General features: G+C 42.6%; 1 protein-coding gene across 1 annotated transcript; it reads right to left on the bottom strand.

Moving 5' to 3' along the window:
* Window positions 1-3,463: 3,463 nt before the first annotated feature.
* On the bottom strand, window positions 3,464-7,819 carry LOC149325948 (uncharacterized). The gene is made up of 2 exons (XM_089564424.1): window positions 7,185-7,819; window positions 3,464-3,882 (listed from the first exon to the last, which is right to left on the bottom strand). The coding sequence occupies exons 1-2, from the start codon at window positions 7,717-7,719 to the stop codon at window positions 3,464-3,466; spliced, it is 954 nt and encodes a 317-aa protein (XP_089420550.1). The 5' UTR covers window positions 7,720-7,819.
* Window positions 7,820-20,316: the final 12,497 nt, after the last annotated feature.

Raw genomic sequence — 20,316 nt, 5'->3', positions numbered from 1 at the left:
ATGTAATATGAGAGAGAATGAAACTGTAGTAGAGGGCAGGAAGGGTTTTGATGGCATAAAGGGAGTGCAGCAAATTAGCCGAATCTGTTGGCAGATCTTTAAAGTTATTTTTTGCACATGTTTGTACCACGCAAGTTTGCTGTCAAAGTTTACTCATGAAATGTTCGTGCGGTTAAGATAGATAGATAGATAAGAAGTTTATTCAGACAGGTACAAGTGTCTGGGAGAATGGCGAAAAGGCAGTGAGATGCCTGACAAAGCGCCATCCCCCCATCCCCCCCCTCCCAGAAGTTGACACTTGTTCAGACAATGCAGTGCGAGCACCGGCACAGCACACAGAGGAAGATTCAAAGAGAACTATAACATCTTATTTAAAGAGCACATTATACATGTGAAAAGGCATTCTGAAAAAAAAAGGAAAATTTCTTTAACATGTTTCTTAAAACGGCATAAAGCACAAGTCTAAAAACTTAAAAGGCAAGCAAATATGCACAGAGTTTTCATCACAAAAAAAAACGCTATCAGTCTAAGTTTGCAGTGACAGTAAATAATCAAGGAGAGTGTTCTTAAAAGCAATGGTTGCAGTATTCTCGTCTAACATTTGTCTGATAAAAGGATGTTTGTTTAAGAACTCTGGTATACAATAAGATAGTATTTGGGTACCGTAATTTGTTCGCAGCTTTGTTTTTCTGCACGCATTATTTCGTAAGTTGTGGGAGTGATTTTTCTCGAGGTATTGCTTGGAGAAGGTGGCAGGGTTGGTCTTCATGCTACTATATATTGTGAGGGCTAGTTTTTGATGCAGTATATTTCGAACGGTTAGGAGCTTATGTTTCCTGAATAGCGGTGCTGAATGACAGAGCCCGGATGTTCGCTCTATGAGCCTTAAAGCCCTTTTCTGTAGCACATGGATGCTGTCCAAGTTGGTTTTGGTTGTAGTTCCCCATACGAGCAGGCAGTAATGAATATGTGATTGAATTAATGAGTAGTAAAGTTGTATTAAAAGCCAGATTGGAATTAGTGGCCTTAACTTGCAAAGTAAGCCAATAGAACGCGATATTTTAGTGCGCACATGGTTTGTATGAACAGACCAATCAAAATTTTCGTGGAAATAAACTCCGAGAAATTTATGCGATAAAACTCGATCAATGACTTGTCCGTCGAAGTGAATAGGTGTTTCACCTATAATTAGCTTGTTGCGAGGCCTAAATATAATGTACTTTGTTTTATTTGTATTTAATTCTAATTTGTTTGCTGTCAGCCAGTGAGATAAGTTACCTAACCATTCTTTCACGCGATGCTGAAGATGGTGTAGTTCAGTTCCCGAAAAGAATAGACTCGTGTCGTCAGCGTACAGGATTATATCTGGTGCATGTGGAATGCTTGTGATGTCATTGATGTAGATCAAAAAAAGAAGCGGGCCAAGTATGGAGCCTTGTGGAACACCGTGTATGACATGAGATGTGTTCGATCTGCTATTGTTAACGCTGGTGTACTGAAGGCGGTTTTGCAGGTAGCTCTTTATTAGGTCCCACGGCGCTCCTCTAATTCCATAGTAGTAAAGTTTTTGCAGTAGAATGTGATGCTTAACAGAATCAAAAGCTTTCCTGAAATCGATAAAAACACCTATTGTAATTAATTTGCGTTCGAAGTTCTCAAGTATTTTGTCTTTCACGTTGAGCAGTGCTATTTCCGTGGACTTCTGCTTCTGAAAGCCGTACTGTTCCTTGATAATAACATTGTGCTTTTTGAAAAAATTCCACAGTCGTACGTTTAGAGCTTCTTCGACAACTTTAGAAAAAATAGGGAGAACAGAAATTGGCCTGTAATTATTAAGGTCTGCTCGATTACCACCTTTAAAAACAGCAGATACCTTTGCGATTTTAAGTTTCTGAGGAAACGTGCCAGAACTTATAATGACGTTGCATATGTGGGACAGTGGTTCACTGATGAAATGAGATACTGCTTTAATAGGTTCGGGTTTTAGTTCATCTATGCCACAAGCACTGCTGTTGTTTAAATTCTGGATTAAGCTATTTATTTCTGTTTCTGTAGTGGGAGACATAAAAATAGAGGCTTCTACTTTGGAGGTTATATATGATGTTGCGTCAAGATCATGTACTACAGACGACTCTGTGGTCCCGGAATTTAAGAAATGCTCATTGAATTTGTTTGCCAGCGATTCACCGGAAAAAGGTACTCCTTCGATGATAAAGTTTCCAATACTCGACTGCTCCTTTCCCGAAGCTAGATCATGCACCATTTTCTAAAGCTTACTTGAGTTGCCACGTGTATCAGCGAATTTTTTCTGATAGTAAAGAGAGCGTGCTCTCTTGATATCAGAGCCCAGTTTATTTCGTACTTTTTTAAATTCGGAAATATAAGCTAAGTTTTTCGTTTTTATGAAAAGGGCGAACAACTTATCCCGCTGTTTTATTCTCTTCAGGAGAGATGCATCTATCCACGGTTTTCTGGACTTTTTATGTCTCTTAAGTTCCACCAATGGAAACGCTTCATCATACATTTCTTTCATCGTTTCTGCAAACATGTTATATGATGCGTTGGCATCAGACGTGGTCAGAACTGGATGCCAGTTCGTATTTTCAACCAAGCGTTGAAAATAATCTATATTTTCAGGATATATTCTTCTATACATAATGGATGATTCTGATGCAGAAACGTGTCGTTTTTTTTGTTTTCGGTTGAAAGAAAATAAAAGTCGGCATATGATCACTTAGTCCTGTCATAATAACGCCCGCATCAGAATCACTGGTTTCTTGGTTTGTAAAGCATAGATCAAGAAGAGTTTCTGATAGGTTTGTCACTCGTGTCGGAACATGGATAACATTTCGGTAGCCATACGAAAAGAAGATGTCTAAAAGCTTTTGTTTGTTTGGGTCAGTTGATAATAAGTCAATATTAAAATCAGCGGAAATGATAACCGGAAGTGCAAGATGCAGGCAATATTCTAAAAGGGTTTCAAGGAACACAAAAAAAGTGGAAGCAATACTAGAGGGTGGTCTGTACAAAACTAAAAGCAAAGTATTTGCGCATTTTATCATTAAACACTCATAGTTGGCGTTTAGCATTGAGTATTCCGATATGACTTCGAAGTCAAGGTGATTTTTCACATAGAACGCCACACCTCCTCCTCTCTTGCATTTTCGCGATACTGAGGCACATTTGTACCCGGTGAAGTGAACATTCGGGGAATCTTCAGAGAACCAGGTTTCAGTGAAACATAGAATGTCGAATTTATGTCCTAGAGATTCAAGAAAGGTAGTCACAGATTCTTCTTTGTTTCTAAGACTGCGTGCGTTTAAATGAAATAAGGACAATTGCCGTTTATCAAGAGAAGTTCTTACATGTCTAAAGGAAACAGAATCATGGTAGCTGTTCATATCAACGCATGACGACATGAGCCTATAATGCATGTTAGAGAAGTACAAACGGTTTAGTGAGTTCATCGTATTTCCTGTAGGTCGTCCATCATGCTGATTCTGATGGTTCGGCTACGCGGGGTACGCCGAACGTAAAATTTTCCGTTTTTGCACCAAGCAAACTTGTATTCCATCTCACTGGCTTTCGTCCTCACGTGCCAAAACAGTTCTTTGTTCTGCGCAGTCAAGTTTTCGTTCAAATACACCTTTGAGTTACTATCCCTCAAACTGCTTTTTTTTTCAAGCCATCTGCCACGAGTTAGGCAGGAGATGAAACGTACTAAAACAGGAGCGGGCTTATCAGTTGTGTCCGTGCTTTTCCCAGAGGGTAGCCGGTGGGCGGCTTCAATATCTGATTCAGAAAGCTGAGGAAGCTCAACATCATCAGCCAGTCGGTTCAGTTTAGCTAGCAGGTTTTCGTTGGTATGCTGAGGCAATCCATTAATGCACGCTCCGCACCCGGAAAGCATGATAACATATCTTATCTCCTAAGTCAGTTTTCTTTTTCATATAACATAATAATGTTGACCGAGACATGGTACTATGATGAGGGCGACATACTTCATTTTGACAATTATAAGAGTTTTGTCATGAATCGTACTAACCGCAAAGGGGGTGGTGTTGCAATTTATGTTGAACCTACTCGGGATTACGAACTTCTCTCTGAATATTGTATTATTACCGCAGACTATGAAATCCTAACTTTAAAGCAGAACCTTGAACTAATAGCTGTTGTTTACCGCCCTCCACAGGGCAATTTTAGGGAGTTCATGAATTTTTTTGAAAACTTCTTGCAGTTTGTTTCCGATGGCAATTTTGCGCTGATTTGTGGCGGTGATTTCAACACAGACGTTTGCAGTGATAGCTCGAATGCACAAGACTTTAACAACACTGTTTATTCTACTGGCTTTATTAACATAATTACATCGCCCACAAGAGTGACGGTTTCTTCTTCCACTTCTCTTGACCTTTTTATTACAAATATTGAAAACACCATTTCCCATGCCGGAACAATCGCGTTTGATATTAGTGATCACTGTCCAATCTTTATGTTCTACTGTAACCGACTTGGGCAGAGAACCTAAAGACGAGACATAGTTACAGTTCAGTCCCTCTCTGAAGAGGCTCTCCTTTCTTTCGAAAGAGATATTGGTGCGCAGGACTGGTCAGTTATATATACAATTACTGATGTAAATGAAACATATTTAAAATTCATGGAACTTTTTGTAGAACTATACACAATGCACTTCCCTTTTAGAACTTTCAAGCCATCGAAAAGGGTTAGGAAACCATGGATCACACCATACCTTCTCGGGATGATTAAAAAGAAAAATAAACTTTTCCATGCTTTCTTACGAACTCGGTTCCTGGAAACGTTAACAGAATTTAAGTCTTATAGAAATAGAGTAAATAAAGAACTTAGGCGCGCAAAAACTGCGTATTATGAACACCTGTTCTTTGATATCATTAGCAAAAAACCACAAGTTGCATGGAAGGCGATAAATAATGTTTTAGGTCGCCAAAATAAACATGTTATTCCTGACAGAACAGTACACAATAACCGCGAGCTTATTGGTAAAGAACTGGCTGATCATTTCAATAAAGTGTTTGTCGATATTGCCGCAGAAGACAGCTGCCTTCCTCCTGTTCAGCCTACCGACAATAGCCCTGTAGAGAGTTTTGCTCTCCATTTAATAACTAAACATGAAATTTACAGCACATTTATGAATCTAAAGAACAGCAAAGCCCTGGATATAGATAACTTACAGATTACGCCCGTAAAACACGTTTTGCAGCATATCGTCCCGGTACTCGCATACATATTCAACCTTGTTATAGAAAAAGGTGTATTTCCTACTGCCATGAAGAGGTCTAGGGTATCCATCATATATAAAAGCGGGGATAAAAATGATGCGAGAAACTACAGACCAATATCTGTAATACCTGTTTTTTCAAAGGGTTTGGAAAAAATAATATCTGTACGATTAACCAAGCTTTTGGACACGCGTAACTTGCTCTCAGATAACCAGTTTGGATTTCGAAGGGGACGATCAACCGAATCTGCACTTCTATCACTTAAAGAATTTGTGTTGCAAAATATTGATCAAAAACTCTTTACACTTGGTCTCTTTATTGACTACAGTAAGGCTTTCGATTCTCTTGATCACAACATTTTAATATTTAAGCTCACACATTATGGCATTCGTGGCAAATCTCTTGAATTACTTCGGTCATACTTAAAAAATAGGACTCAGTGTGTTCACCTTGGCAATCATAAATCTTCACCTCTACCAATATTAACTGGTGTACCACAAGGTAGCATCTTGGGCCCATTACTTTTCATCATCTATATAAACGATATTGCCCATATTGACGGGGGGGCTAAATTTATCGTGTACGCAGATGACAGCAGTATTTTGCTATCAGGCAGTGATGTTAATACTCTTATATCCAAGGGTAATAACATTCTTGAAAAATTAATCTTTTGGTCACGATCAAATAAGCTGAAGATCAACCCCTCAAAAACCAAAGCAGTTATTTTTCGCGCTAGAAATAAGTTAGTTAAAATTGAGCAAGATATCCGCTGCGAAGGCCAAATTATTGAGATTGTTGAAGAAATCAAGATACTTGGCATAACATTTAGTTCTCATCTTATGTGGAACTCTCACATAGATAACCTCTGCAAAAAGCTTTCAACAGTTACAGGGGCATTATCACGTTGCCGTTCTTTTCTACCAACAAAAATAAAACTACAAGTCTACAATGCCTTGTTTGCCTCCTACACTAACTATTGCAATTTAGTTTGGTTGACTACATCACAAAGAAATGTCCAGAGGATATACGTACTCCAAAAAAAAAATATTCGTAACATCGCCAATATAGACTTCCTGTCGTCAACAGCAGAATATTTTCAGTCGTACAATATAATTAGCATCAAACGTGCTTACGAGTTTCGAGTCCTGCGATCATTTTATTTAGTAATGGATTCTTTCAGGCATTTCCTTAAGTCATTAGCTTCTTTAGAACTCAATAAAAACACTCATACACGGAACACTGATCCATGGTTCATACCTCGTTTCCGCACAAATTATAAAGTGCAAACACTTCAGCATAATCTTCCAGTCATTCTAAATAAATACAAACACATAACTAGGCCAACACTAAAACAGTTACTTGACCAATTCTTGTCCACATAGCTGTACCTTTATTTACAAATTATACCAGATGTGCACAAGTGTACTCATTTTAGCTATAATTGTATAATGTTGGTTTCGAGATTGTGTGTATTATGTGCCTTTTCCTAGATATATTACCGGTTAACTATTTGATGGATAGTTTGTTCATGCTATTATTTGCTTAGCCTTAATGTCTTTTATTTTTTTTGTATGCCACATAATTGTATTTCTAAAACAATATGTGTAAATTTCCTTTGAAGTTATAATCGATACTTCGTTAATACTGTTTTCTGTAAAACTGGTGCCAAGCTCTAAAATGTAATTCTTGTTAATGTATGTTCTTGTTAATGTACATTTTTCTACTCAGCCATTATCCATGTTTGCAGTCATATACTGTGTGTTAGACATATTTTATTCTTCTTTCAATATTCTGCATCATAAGGTCATCACCTACTGCCTCGTTGGTGGTTTTATAGGCCTTTGTCAAGCTGTCAGGAACAGCTTTTTGCCTATGAATCCGCCAGAATCTTTCTGGAAAATAAAATGAATTGAATTGAAAAAATTGAATGTATTTCTAGATTAAGTCGTCTGCTGTACTGATCGATATCATTGACATGCTGCTTGAGTTTATCGATTTCCTGTTCCTTGGCTTCCAGCTCAAGCTTTTCCACCTTCTTCTTTAGGCTAGATATATCATCTTTTTGCTGCTTCATTTCTGTTAGCACTTCGTCATACTTATTGGACATTTCCTGTATAAATTTTTCGATGCCATCCACAGTGGCAACGATACTCTGAAGAGCATCAACTTGAGTCTTTATTGTTAGCAGCTCTCGTAGCTTTTGATGGATTTCTGAAATTTCTTCTGAAATATTTATTTCAACTTCGGCGTTTTCTTTTGTGTTGATTGGTTTGCTTCGTGCTTTCGCAGTTTTGCATGTTGCACATTTCCAAGAGCTTCTAGCGGCCTCATTTTTCTTTTTGTGCGCATTTTCAGTTACACCTGAGCACGATCCTACATGATACTGGTATGTGCACTCTGAGCATGACAGGTATGGTTCATCTTCATCAATGGATTCATGGCAGGCAAGACAAGTGTGAACCATTGTAGGCTTTCAGCAGCAGTGGCAACCGTAACTTTAACAAAAGATACCAAAGAATATATTCCACCAACCTGCAAAAGGTAAAATGCAGTTTTCAGGCGCCAAGTCGGGAGAGCGTCCGGTGCCACTGCTGCTGAGCGTGTGTCCAGCTGGCCCTTGCGATGGCTTCTTTTTGTAGCGTACAGGCGATGACGGCGCTGACGCTTGTGATGACGTATGAATCCTTGTCAGCTGAGATCCTTGTCAGAGTAGATCCAGTGGTTGTCGTATCTTCGGTAGATGCCGCAGGCTGCAAAAGGTAAAATGCAGTTTTCAGGCGCCAAGTCGGGAGAGCGTCCGGTGCCACTGCTGCTGAGCGTGTGTCCAGCTGGCCCTTGCGATGGCTTCTTTTTGTAGCGTACAGGCGATGACGGCGCTGACGCTTGTGATGACGTATGAATCCTTGTCAGCTGAGATCCTTGTCAGAGTAGATCCAGTGGTTGTCGTATCTTCGGTAGATGCCGCAGGCTGCAAAAGGTAAAATGCAGTTTTCAGGCGCCAAGTCGGGAGAGCGTCCGGTGCCACTGCTGCTGAGCGTGTCAAAGACACCTTGTAGCCCGGGAATACCAAACCAAACGCTTGCATTATTAGCAACGAACGTTGGAGACAAATGGAATTTCGAGAAGTGAATTCGCAAGCGTCAGTTTTGTTCCGAGCGGGCAAGGCTTGGCGGACTCCAGCAGCTGCCACGAACATCGGCACGGCGCGCCATTCCCCCGGCCCTGCAGAGGTGGGCGTTTTGTCGATTATAACATGTGAGTGTGTCCTCGTCTTTGCACTGCTTCCATCCCTCATGCCTTGCCGTATAAAGATGGCTGCCGTAAGTGAGCACGCTTTCTGAATGCTTTGCCGAGGACGCTGGCACAGGTGGCGCTACGCGTGACGTCGCGAGTGCGCATGCGCAGAACATTCCGTACCGCTAGGCCGCTTGCGTACGTACGCACGTATCGTGCTGTTGCGTGCGTGCGCTACGGGCACGTTACGGGTTGCGTTGACAAGATGGCGGTGCCCTGCTCGCCCGCTTCGGAATAAATGCATGTCACCGCTCGATTCTTTGACGCAATAGCTCGCTCAAATGGTAGCGGTTCGCTTTTATTTCGCAACCTCTCGCCCACGCGTAGAGGTATAAGTGATAATTTGTCGATTTTCAAGCTCTTAGGCCTAACTAAATGCCCTGTGTTTACCTCGCAAGAACGACACCTGGCGAAGCAGTTGTCTAGCTTTTAGTCATTTGTTAGATTTTGTTCTACTTGGATAGTTTTTTCTTCTTGGAACGAAAAAGGCTGGCAGTGCACCCACCCTAGCTATCAGTAATTACGGATGAAAACTTCTTGAACACAGCGCTGATGCGCTTTGGCGTCTTGTCACTAGCTACCGCTTACGCGTGCCCCTGAGGGACGCTACGGCACGGCCAGATAAAAGTGTCGTACTTACAGTATATACAGCGTACGCAACGCAGTAAGCGATGCGTGCGGAAGCTTACTGCGTACGCCCAACTAAAAGTGTATAATAACAAAATGTGCGCTGCCACACTGCCGTTTTATTTCAAACCTTAAAGCGTTGTTGCACACCGGTGTTTTGCGGAAACTGTAAATTTCCTTGCCATCGAGCGCTTAACTCATGCATGTGTTTGCACAGATGGTGGCAGCCGAAAATGGTGGACACGCGGAGGAAAGCAGGACCGGTGAGGCAGCGAATGCTGGAGAAAGTTAATACAGGTTCATCTGCCATTCATTTGTCCTAGATTTTTTACGCTATTCACGCTCATCTGTCGCCATTACGCAGTGAACAATACTAATGACACGTGTAGCGAATGCAAAAGACGCACACATATGCGCAGCCGACAGTCATCATTGTTTCTTCTTTGATGTGTATGACGAGTTTCCTTTATGTTTTGTATGCCTTCATGGTTGCATTTTATAATTGAGTTTACCCGCCGCGGTGGCTCAGTGGATACGGCGCTCGGCTGCTGACCCGAAAGACGCGGGTGCGATCCCGGCCGCGGCCGCCGAATTTCGATGAAGGCGAAATTCTAGAGGCCCCTGTGCTGTGCGATACCAGTGCACGTTAAAGAACCCCAGGTGGTCGAAATTTCCGGAGCCCTCCACTACGGCGTCCCTCATAGCCTGAGTTGCTTCGGGACGTTAAACCCCAATAAACTAAACCCAACAGGGTCTTTCACTCTGTATTTTCTGTGCCACTGAAACAAAATTCTGAGCCCGAACTACCGCCGTGATATATACCATGTTCAAGATTCCCTGGCATAAAAATATCTCGCGAGGGAATATAGTTTCTCCTCTTCAGAGGGCTGTGCAAGCAGCAGGATCAAGCCCGAGCACAGCCCTCTACAAAGGCGAAACCCCGTGACCCACCACCAACCCATCTGTCGGGCAACAGCCCTGAAACCCCCGCAAACACTCCAAACCATTCCCCTGGCAAGCATCTTGCCTTCACCATTCACACTGCCACTACCAAGACCTATGCAGATGTCCTGCAAGGACCTCCGCAGCCACCAACACAATGCTCCCTGACGCCCAAACTAGCGACCACTACCGCACCAAGCCGACTCCAAGAACCTACCTCCACCCGGAGCTCAGCCTCCAGCACGGATGCCGCCATCGTCCTGAGCCAAGAACCACCAGCCTCGCGATAGCACCCAGGTGGGCCACTTCCCACTTCCTCAACTCCCCAACCCGCACCAGCACACTCCGTCACCCCCCACACAACAACCTGACAAATCCGATGCCCTAGCCCAGCTTCAACTTGACACGCATGCACTTGAGACACGCATGAACCACCTCGCCTCCCTCTTTGACACCATACAACAACGCCAAAAGGCCCTGAACAAGAAATACAAGCACAAACACTGCAGATAACTCAGCTCACAGCTCTAGTTACTACACTCTCCAACGCCGCCGCCAAGCAGGCGGAATTCATACAACAAATTCAGCATACACTTACAGCCATCTCCTCCTCATCTGACTCCCCAATCCTTAAAAAGAAAAAGCCCGGTGGCCGTCCCCACAGCCCCCACCCCGAGGACATATCACACTATGACACGCCCCCTATTCCATAGCTTTCTCCAATCTAACTGCCGATGCATCCGCACAGCACGTACGCCCCATTCCCAGCATCTCCTCACCCTTCCTCCTCACCGCCCCCCCCCCCCCCTCTGGTCTCCTACTCCAGGAAACCAGAGGCGAACGTACCCTCCCGGGATACAGAGCGATTCATGCGAGTTATATGGATCGAACACCGCTGGTCTCAACATATATCCGAAGAGACCTCAAATTCTCAGTCCTCCAAATTCCTGGTATACTCACACAGCATCTAGTTGCTGTCGAGCTCTTCCTCGCACCTACATCCCCTCCCACCATTTCCGTTAGCTTCTACAGCCCCCGCAAATAGCATTCCCTCCTAGCCCACCTTTTCGACTTCCTCCAAACCATCACTTCTCCGCTCCTTGTGGCAGGCGACATCAACGCACCACACACACAGTGAGGCTACACAACCACACACAAAGCAAGGCGTTTACTCCACGATCATATATACTCTCGACACTACTATTTGCTGAATGACTTTTTATGCCCCACTAGACAGGGTTCCTCCTGTCACAGAGACACCACACCCGACCTGACCTTCGCTATATGCATTCCACATGTTACTTGGCACAATACTGACACATACCTACTTAGCGACCATTCCATCCTTGTCATCAACATACCCACATAACAGCCCCGACGCAGGGCGAAGGTGCGACACACTTCGTGGTCAGACTTTCGCCGGTGAACCCCTCCATCTCCCTCCCCCTAGCCGGACAGCGCATCCCCCGTGTCGACTCTTGTCGCATCCTGGGTATGCCACTCAACTCCAACACTTTCACCTCTGCCATCAATCAGTCCATACGCACATGCCACTCAATAACACACTTACTGCGCCGGGTAGTTTTAAAACATGCCGGCCTCTCTGAGACACACGCCAGCCGCCTTGCTCAAGCGCTGGCTCTGAAAAATTCCTCTACTACATACCTTACTGCCCAGTTACAAGTACACAACAAGACAAACTAACCCGGGCCCTCAATACAGTATCTAAAGCAACACTAGGACTCCCCCCTCAGGCTTCTACAGACACCCTGTACAGAACAGGCCTTTCCCACCCTCTTCAGGCCCTCCTTAACCTGCACCGGGAGAGACAAATCATCCGCCTGTCCAGTACACCAGCTGGGCGGTGGATACTATCCCAGACTCCCTACGCACCCATCTCTTTCCCAGACCCACCGTAGTCTCCGATCTACCTCCCTAACCTCCGCCTCGCACCCCTTCCACGCAACATGTCCGCACACACACACGCAGGCCGCCGCCAAGCATACGCATACAACCACAAGCCACCTTTGGACGCTGCGGCGGTGGCCTGCACAGACGCCTGTCTCACGGAAACCGCGGGCTCCACAGCAGCCTTCTTCCTCCAGCCTTCCCTCTCTACAACCAACACTCACACAGCCGGTCCATACACCTCCCCACCCTCCACTCTCGCCCTACAAATACACACGATTGCAGATGCCACCCCACACTTTGCCACCCTAACCCCCGCCCTCGCATACGTTGGCTATACAGATTCGCAGGCAGCTCTGCGTGCCTTCCACGAAAGAGCCCTCCCCTTCCCTACCTGATCGGCCTTAGATGGCGCTCTCATCGCACTGAGCCCAAGACCGGTGGCCATTCGGTGGAACCTGGTCACATGGCATTCCCGGCAACGAGCTGGCTCGCCAGTTTGCCTGCGAAACTATACACCGGGCGCCGGGGATCCCATGGACGAGCCCACCGACGGAGCAGGCGGTCAGGGCTTACAAACGCACTGTCGACGAATACTACGCGCAGCAAAAATTGGACTTAGCTGATTTACCACCACCACACCACCCATCCTTATCGATCCCTGAAGCTCGCATTCTTCACCGAATACAGTTTAATTTCCTACATACACCAGCCAAACTTTATCTATACCGGTACACTTCCACACCTCAGTGCCCAAACTGTCCACACACATAAGCCGACATAGAACACTGCCTTACACAGTGCCACGCAGCCTTGCAGTCCCCCGCCTATCCTTTCCCCCCACCCCCACCGTGGCCCATCTGGCTCGCCTTCCTGGATCTGAAGCTGCAACGTGCCCTCGTCGCCTTGGCCCAGGACGTGCTGAACGCCTAATAGAAAGGATGTTCCAATAAAAGTGTCACACCACCACCACCTCCTCAATGTTGACGAAAGTAAATCGGGTGGTCCAGAAGGAATACCAAATTCATTTTTAAGGATATAGGCGGAACGTATTTCGCACTATCTGCTGGTTATTTTAATACCTTGATTCAACATGACTGGCGTTTAGCAAAGGTAGTGCCAATACATAATTCAGGAGATCGACAAAATGACGAAAAATTATTGGCCATTCTCACTGACATGTGTCTGATGCCAGCTTCTAGAACGCTTCATATCTAAATAAATCTACTAGGCGTACATGAAAGAAACAAATGTCTTTTTTTTTTCTAACCAGCACGGATTCAGGTGCGTGTGTACGGCGTGACTTGACCAGCTGTGGCTATCCTGTACAAGTCGTGGAGTCTGTACAGCGCCAAATGGGACGTCCTAGGCTCCAAGCTAATCCCGCTACCCAGAAACGAGCCGCGATTCTCTATGTTCCTGGCATCAAAGAACCTTTGGAGCGCATATTACGGTCCTACCAGGGGCGTAGCCAGGGGGGGGGGGGGGGGGGGGCTTCCCCCCCCCCCCGAAATTTTTCGAGCTGTCACGCACCGCTGACCAAAAAAACAACTGGCGCCGGAAGTCATTCTGGATTTTGTCACCTACAATGTCTTTTTCAGACTCAAAAAGACATTTTGGCGCGACCACTGCTAACTATAGGGTTGGATATCGTGACAACGCTCATGCACCTGGAGTCACGTAACGCAAGCATCAGTTCAAATTCAAATTTCAAATTCAAATTTTATTTTGCCACCATGGTACAGATGATGGCGGGGACCCGTAGTAAAAGCTGCCGTTTGACAGCTTGACAAGGCCACGGGCCCCCACTTTGACAGCAATGCAGTGTTTTTTTTTTCACACACACGAAAAAAAAAGAAAATACAGGAAATACAGATAACAAAGGAAAAAAAAAACATATAAAAGAGCTGTTATCAGGTTACAGTAGTCAGCATAAAATCAACAGCATTGTCCTGGCTGGAAAGAAAACTTACAATGATGGTGAAAGAAAGAAGAATTAGTTAAACAAATCACAGAAAAAAAAGGTTAGGTGTAGTGTAAAAAATACTCGAACAATTTGTGGCGTGTTGTGTTTTGGAGATCAATATCGTTTTGTGCGAGTTTGTTAAGAAGTCGTGGTAGTTTATTTTCTAATGTTTGATTACCATAGAAAGTTCTGTATGTTTTTACGTTCCATTGTGCTATATTTCTTGTGTTGTACATTGCATGTCGTTTTTCTAAACCAGCTAATTTGGATAGAAAAGATATATTCTTCAACACCTCGTTTTTCACACATTTGCTCAGACGATAGTCATAAAGCTTAGTAATTGGAAGTAAGTTATACTATAAGAAAAGTGCGGCCGTATGGTAGGTATGCGAAACATTTTCAACAATTCTTAGAAATTTTTTCTGTAACAAGTGTAGTTTCTGAAGATTGCCTGCTGTTGTTGCACCCCAGGTTAAATGGCAATAGCTGAAATGAGATTGTATCAATGAATTATATAGCATTAGCATTACATTTCGCGGCAGTATCTCACGGTTCTTGTAAAGAAGACCAATAATACGTGAACATTTATTTATTACGAAGCTAACATGATCATCCCATGACATTCTTTCATTAAATATTATACCTAATGTTTTAAATGAAGGCACAACTTCTAAGGGTACGGACTGAAGGAATATATTCTCAGTGAGACAGACCTTCTTGTTTCTACCTCTGAAAACAACGACTTTAGTCTTTGCTGTGTTAATCAGCAACGCATTTCTGCTACTCCAGTTTTCTATTTGCTTCAGTGCATTGTTTGCAGTATCTGTGAGTTCAGCTGCATTATCTCCGGCAAGAAAAATACTGGTGTCATCAGCATAGATGATAAATTTAACGAATGGAGTTGCATGTACAATGTCATTGATGTAGAGATTAAACAGAAATGGACCCAAAATGCTACCTTGTGGAACGCCACAGCCTACAGATTGCATATCTGAGAGGAGACCATTTATTGCTACTGCCTGTTTGCGATCCATGAGGTATGACTGCACAAGTGATAGTGCATGGCCGCGGAAGCCACAACGCTCAAGTTTACGAAGAAGTATTGTATGGTTCAATAAGTCGAATGCCTTCGAAAAATCAAGAAAAATACCAATGACTATCCTATTATGTTCGAGTTCGTTCAATATATATTCTCGTTGATCTAATAGTGCAAGTTCAGTAGAGCGGTGCTTACGGAAGCCATACTCAGCCGCTGTTATAATTTTGTGTTTTTCTTCAAACTGCAAAAAGTTTCTAAGTATTACTATTTCTAATAGCTTAGAAAACACGGGTAAGATGGATATTGGCCTGTAATTTCCGAGCTGGTTTTTATCACCCTTTTTAAAGATAACTGTTACACGTGCAATCTGCATTTTACGAGGAAATACAGCGGTAATGAAACAAAGGTTTAAGATATGCGTGATGTATGGTAAAATAAGGTCAAAAATATACCGTATAGGCTTTATCTGGAGGCCATCAATATCAATGGATGTGCTATTGTTTAGTTCATGGAAGGCTGCCGTTACATCTGCTTCTTCAACCGGCTTGAGAAACAGTGTCGCTTATATGAACAACATCACTGAGATTGTTATACGGTACTTGATTTCTAGAAGCACAAACAAAGTGCGTATTAAACGTATCTGCTAATTCTTTTCTAATTATACTTACACCATCAATATTTAGCATATTTAATTCACCTGATTTGCTATTTCTCCCCAAAATTGCGTTTAGCCGCTTCCACATAATGTCGACACGACCACAAGTTGACGTGAATTGATTTGTGTAATAGGCGTTTCTGGCTTTCTTGAGCTCAGTATTCAAGCGGTTTCGATATTTCTTAAACGCTGTCAGATCACATTCAGCTCTCGATTTAATAAACTTATGGTATAGGATGTTCTTTGTGTTTATCTTTGCCACCAACTCCGGTGTGACCCATGGTTTGCGACTGTGACGCCTTTGTTTTTTTGTTAATATTGGGAAACAGGCCTCGTAAATCGGCTTCAGAATGCTTAAGAATGCCTCGTAAGCAATATTGGCGTCATTTTCTAAAAGGACAGGCCTCCAGTTGTTCTTTTCTACTGAGTTTCTAAATGTGGACAGTGTTTTTTCAGATATAAGTTGGAAAGAATATGTTGAACTACGCTTCTTTTTAGACATGTTTTTAACACACATAAATATTGGCAAGTGATCGCTGATGTCAGAAATTATTACTCCAGATGTGATCATACTAGGGTCATGGTTAGTGATAAACAAATCTATCAGCGATGAAGACGTTAGCATGATGATCAAACTTACCATGCGAATACGAAAATTTTAAGGACATCAATAACCCATCTTAATTGACCTTGCTTATTGAAAGCCCTGCCCACGTGGCGTTTCCCAACATACGCTCTCGGATATTGGTTATTTCAACTTGCGGCATCATTCGTAGCTTTCGTTTGTCCTTCTCTTTCCCTTTTAGCTAACTGCGTTTACTTCTGCTTTGAACCAAAGGAATACTCTTGTGTAATTATGGGTGCAGAATAATTGTCGCCATGCAGGCAGTTAAAAAATACGTACTTTCGTATTGATTTCTACATTGTTCCTCTATTATTATAACAATATGGTGCTCTAGAGACCGCAGCATGGCCCAAGTACAAGTCGAGACTTCTGCTATCATAGTTTTGTTCTTGCCTGGGTCGTCTGTCTTTACGTGTGTAAAGTTTACTACATGTGATTGCGCAAGATGTTTATTTGCCTTGTTTGACGCAATATATAGAGTGATTTTTGCTTAGATACGTAGATTTAATGGAGACGTACGTGTATTTAAATATCTTGTTGCGAGGTTTTGTGCATATATACAGTGACCTTGTTTCCATTGACACTTTCTGGTCTTCATTCATTCATTCATTTATTGATACTGTCAGCCTTTCTCAGGCTATTACAGGAGTGGAAAACCTAATAAATTCACATTCAAAACAAGGTACATTTCACAACTGCGATATCGACACATAAAACAAAGGAAAAATCAAACAGTAGATAAGAATAACGCATGCAAGTGCTGAGGCAAAACTATTACATTGGTGTACTACGGTCCAGGTAAGATTTCAGGCATTCTAGAAAGGCGTCGAGGGAGTTAATATTTACAATGGACTCTGGCAGCATGTTCCATTCTTTAATAACACGAGGAAAAAAACTGTACTTAAAACAATCGTTATAAGAATGCGGCACAGGAATATACATGGAATGGCGATGTCTTGATGTTTCATTAGGGTGTATTGTTAAATATGGTGATGTGTTGATATTCAAGTGGCCATGGATTAAAAGGTAAAGAAACTTCAGCCTATCTACCTTAGTGCGGTATTCTAAACTTTTAAGGTTTGCTAATTTACATAATTCGGTCGGTGAATCAGTTCGGCGATATTTATTGAAAGTAAAACGGGAATCACGTTTCTGAACTTTCTCAATTTTTAATTTGTTAGCCGCAGTGTAAGGACCCCAAACAATTTTACCATATTCAATTACAGGTTTTACAAGGGTGTTATAAGTGAGTGTTTTTACATCGGGAGCTGCATTACGGATTTTGCGTCTTAGTGCCCAAATTGTTTTGCGTGCCTTAGAGCATATATTATTTATGTGAGTATTCCAGTAAAGGTCAAAAGTGAAGGTTAAGCCGAGATACTTATGCTGATGTACTCTATTAACTGGTTTACCTGCAATGGAGTAAGGGTATATCATTATATTTTTCTTTCTAGTAACAGACATAATTACGGATTTGTCAGAGTTAAGCACCATCTGCCACTTAGCGCACCAATGTTCTATTGCATGAAGATTAGCGTTCAGTTCTTCTTGATCAGTTGGAGTCCTAATTGTTTTGTATACGACACAGTCATCAGCGAAAAGTCTGATTGGGACTGTGATAGCTTTTGGGAGGTCATTTATGAAGACCAAAAATAAAAGGGGGCCCAAGACACTTCCCTGTGGAACACCTGAAACCACAGGGGAAGAAGGCGATTGAAAACCTTCGTGGTGTACAAACTGTTCACGGGAGGTGAGGTAGGAAGAAAACCAGTGTGTTATTTTGGAGTTCCTGAATATAGCATTAATCTTTAGCAGCAACTTTGGATGGGATACCTTATCGAATGCTTTTGAAAAGTCCAAGAATAATATGTCAGTTTGACCACGGCTGTTTATTCCCTCGGAAAGATCGTGAACGGTTTCTATGAGCTGGGTGATTGTAGAAAGGCCTTTTCGGAACCCACGTTGAGAAGGATGAAGTATGTTATTATTTTCAAGATATTCCATAAGGTGTTTAAATACAATATGCTCAAGCAACGTAGAACATGTACAAAGGAGAGAAATTGGTCGGAAATTATTGACAACCGATGAAGAGCCACTCTTATGTACCGGAATAACTTTGGCATATTTCCAAGCGGACGGGAAAGAACACGAGGTAATGGATATTTGAAAGTTTTTTGTTAGGTATTTGGCAACCCACTCTGCATATCTAAGCAGGAATTCATTGGGGATTCCATTAGGGCCAGGGCTTTTCTTTACAGGCAATTGAAGCAGCAAGTTAAGCACTCCTTGCTCTGAGACTTCTAAGTCTTGAACTGGAGGGCAGCCAGGCGCGTCTGCTACTTCTGGTGACAAGCCGTCGTCAGAAGTGAAGACGGATGAAAAGAACGAGTTCAGGTTTTCAGCTCTTTCTGCATTAATTTTGTCTCTATTTTTTTAGGCTTTGAAGGAATAACATAGCGCCAAAATTTAGTAGGTGCCTCTATTAAAAATTTTTTTAGTGTTACATTATAGAACTTGTCCTTAGCCACCTTGACAAGATGCTTGAGATGCTTACTCATTTGGCTAATTGCACTGCTATCGCCAGGAACAGACTTAATCCTGTTTGCCCTCCGTTTTCTTTTTAATTTCCGTTTCAGGTGTATGATTTCTCTTGTGATCCAGGGATTCTTCTTCCCTGTACATTTTGAAAGCTTTGGAATAAAGTTCGTAATACAATGTTCCACCATGTTTGAAAAATAGGCCCATAATTTGTCGACGGTAGCACCATTATCGGCAAGATGCATAAAATCATCAAATGAACCCTCGAGGCATTCCAACACACCAACGTCGTCAGCGGCTGCAAAGTTTAGAAACGTCTTACGTTTGCTATGCGAACGATCTGGCACCATATCAAAAACCATTGTTACAATTTTGTGATCAGATATACCTTCGCAGGTTTCGCAATCACGAAGATGTGGTAGCAGTTCTGAGGATATAAAGACTAGGTCTAGAAGTGATGATGTTGTTTCGCATACTCTGGTGTAACCTTCTAAAACTTGAGTTAGGTTATGACAAAATGCAAGCTCAATTAGTTCTTTACAGCTAGGCATATCCGTTGCACTAAAGGAGAGAGTATTCCCGTCAATTCCGGGCAAGTTAAAATCACCTAAAAGTAGGATTGAGTCGTCCTGTTTTATATTCCTGTCCATGAAATTTCTTAAGCTAATAAGCACGTCTACAGGGGAGTTTGGGGCTCTGTACACACCACCTACTATCACCGAGCGGTTATTTAACCTAACTTTTATCCATACTGATTCAATGTCACTTGGACCCTCCAGAACAGAAAATACTATACCGCTTTTGACCATTATTGCCACTCCGCCCCCTCTTTCTATCCGATCTCTTCTCACTATTAAATAATTTGGCGGCGTGACTTCCTTGTCCCATACATCCTGAGGAAGCCAAGTTTCGGTTATTACTAGTATATGTGTTTCATGTTCCAGGATAATGCTTTCAATGGCGGTTGCTTTATTTACAATGCTTCTGGCATTTATGTTTATCGCCTTAAAGCCTGCGTGGGGGAGTTATTGAGTCATACTTGACCGTTTTCTGCAGGGGTATGTCACTTCACTCTCTGACTGGTTACTTCATCCCAGATGTAAAGGTCCTCGCCAATTTTAATCTTATCGAAAAGTAACTTAACTTTCAGGCCGTTGCTTCTTTCCACATCTGACGAATTCCACAGCTTTCTGCGGATATCAACAACTCTTTTAGAATAGTACTCTGACATGCTTGTTTGGCTACCTTTGAGCTTGTGGCAGTTCTGCAAAATTTTCACCTTATCTCTAGAATCATTCAGCTTCAAAATAACAGGACGGTCCTTGCCCGGCGTTTTCTTTCCTAGTCTATGAATCCTTTCGATGGAGTTAAGTTTGTGTCCAAGTTTTTCTCAGAATATGTTGTCATTTACCTTCTTCAGCAAGATCTCTTCAGATTCGCGCCCTTCCTCTTTTACACCTCGAATTA

Source organism: Amblyomma mixtum, chromosome 10, assembly GCF_055824585.1.
Source record: "Amblyomma mixtum isolate Tamu chromosome 10, ASM5582458v1, whole genome shotgun sequence".
NCBI lineage: Eukaryota > Metazoa > Arthropoda > Arachnida > Ixodida > Ixodidae > Amblyomma > Amblyomma mixtum.
This window is presented reverse-complemented; position numbering and strand designations above follow the sequence as displayed.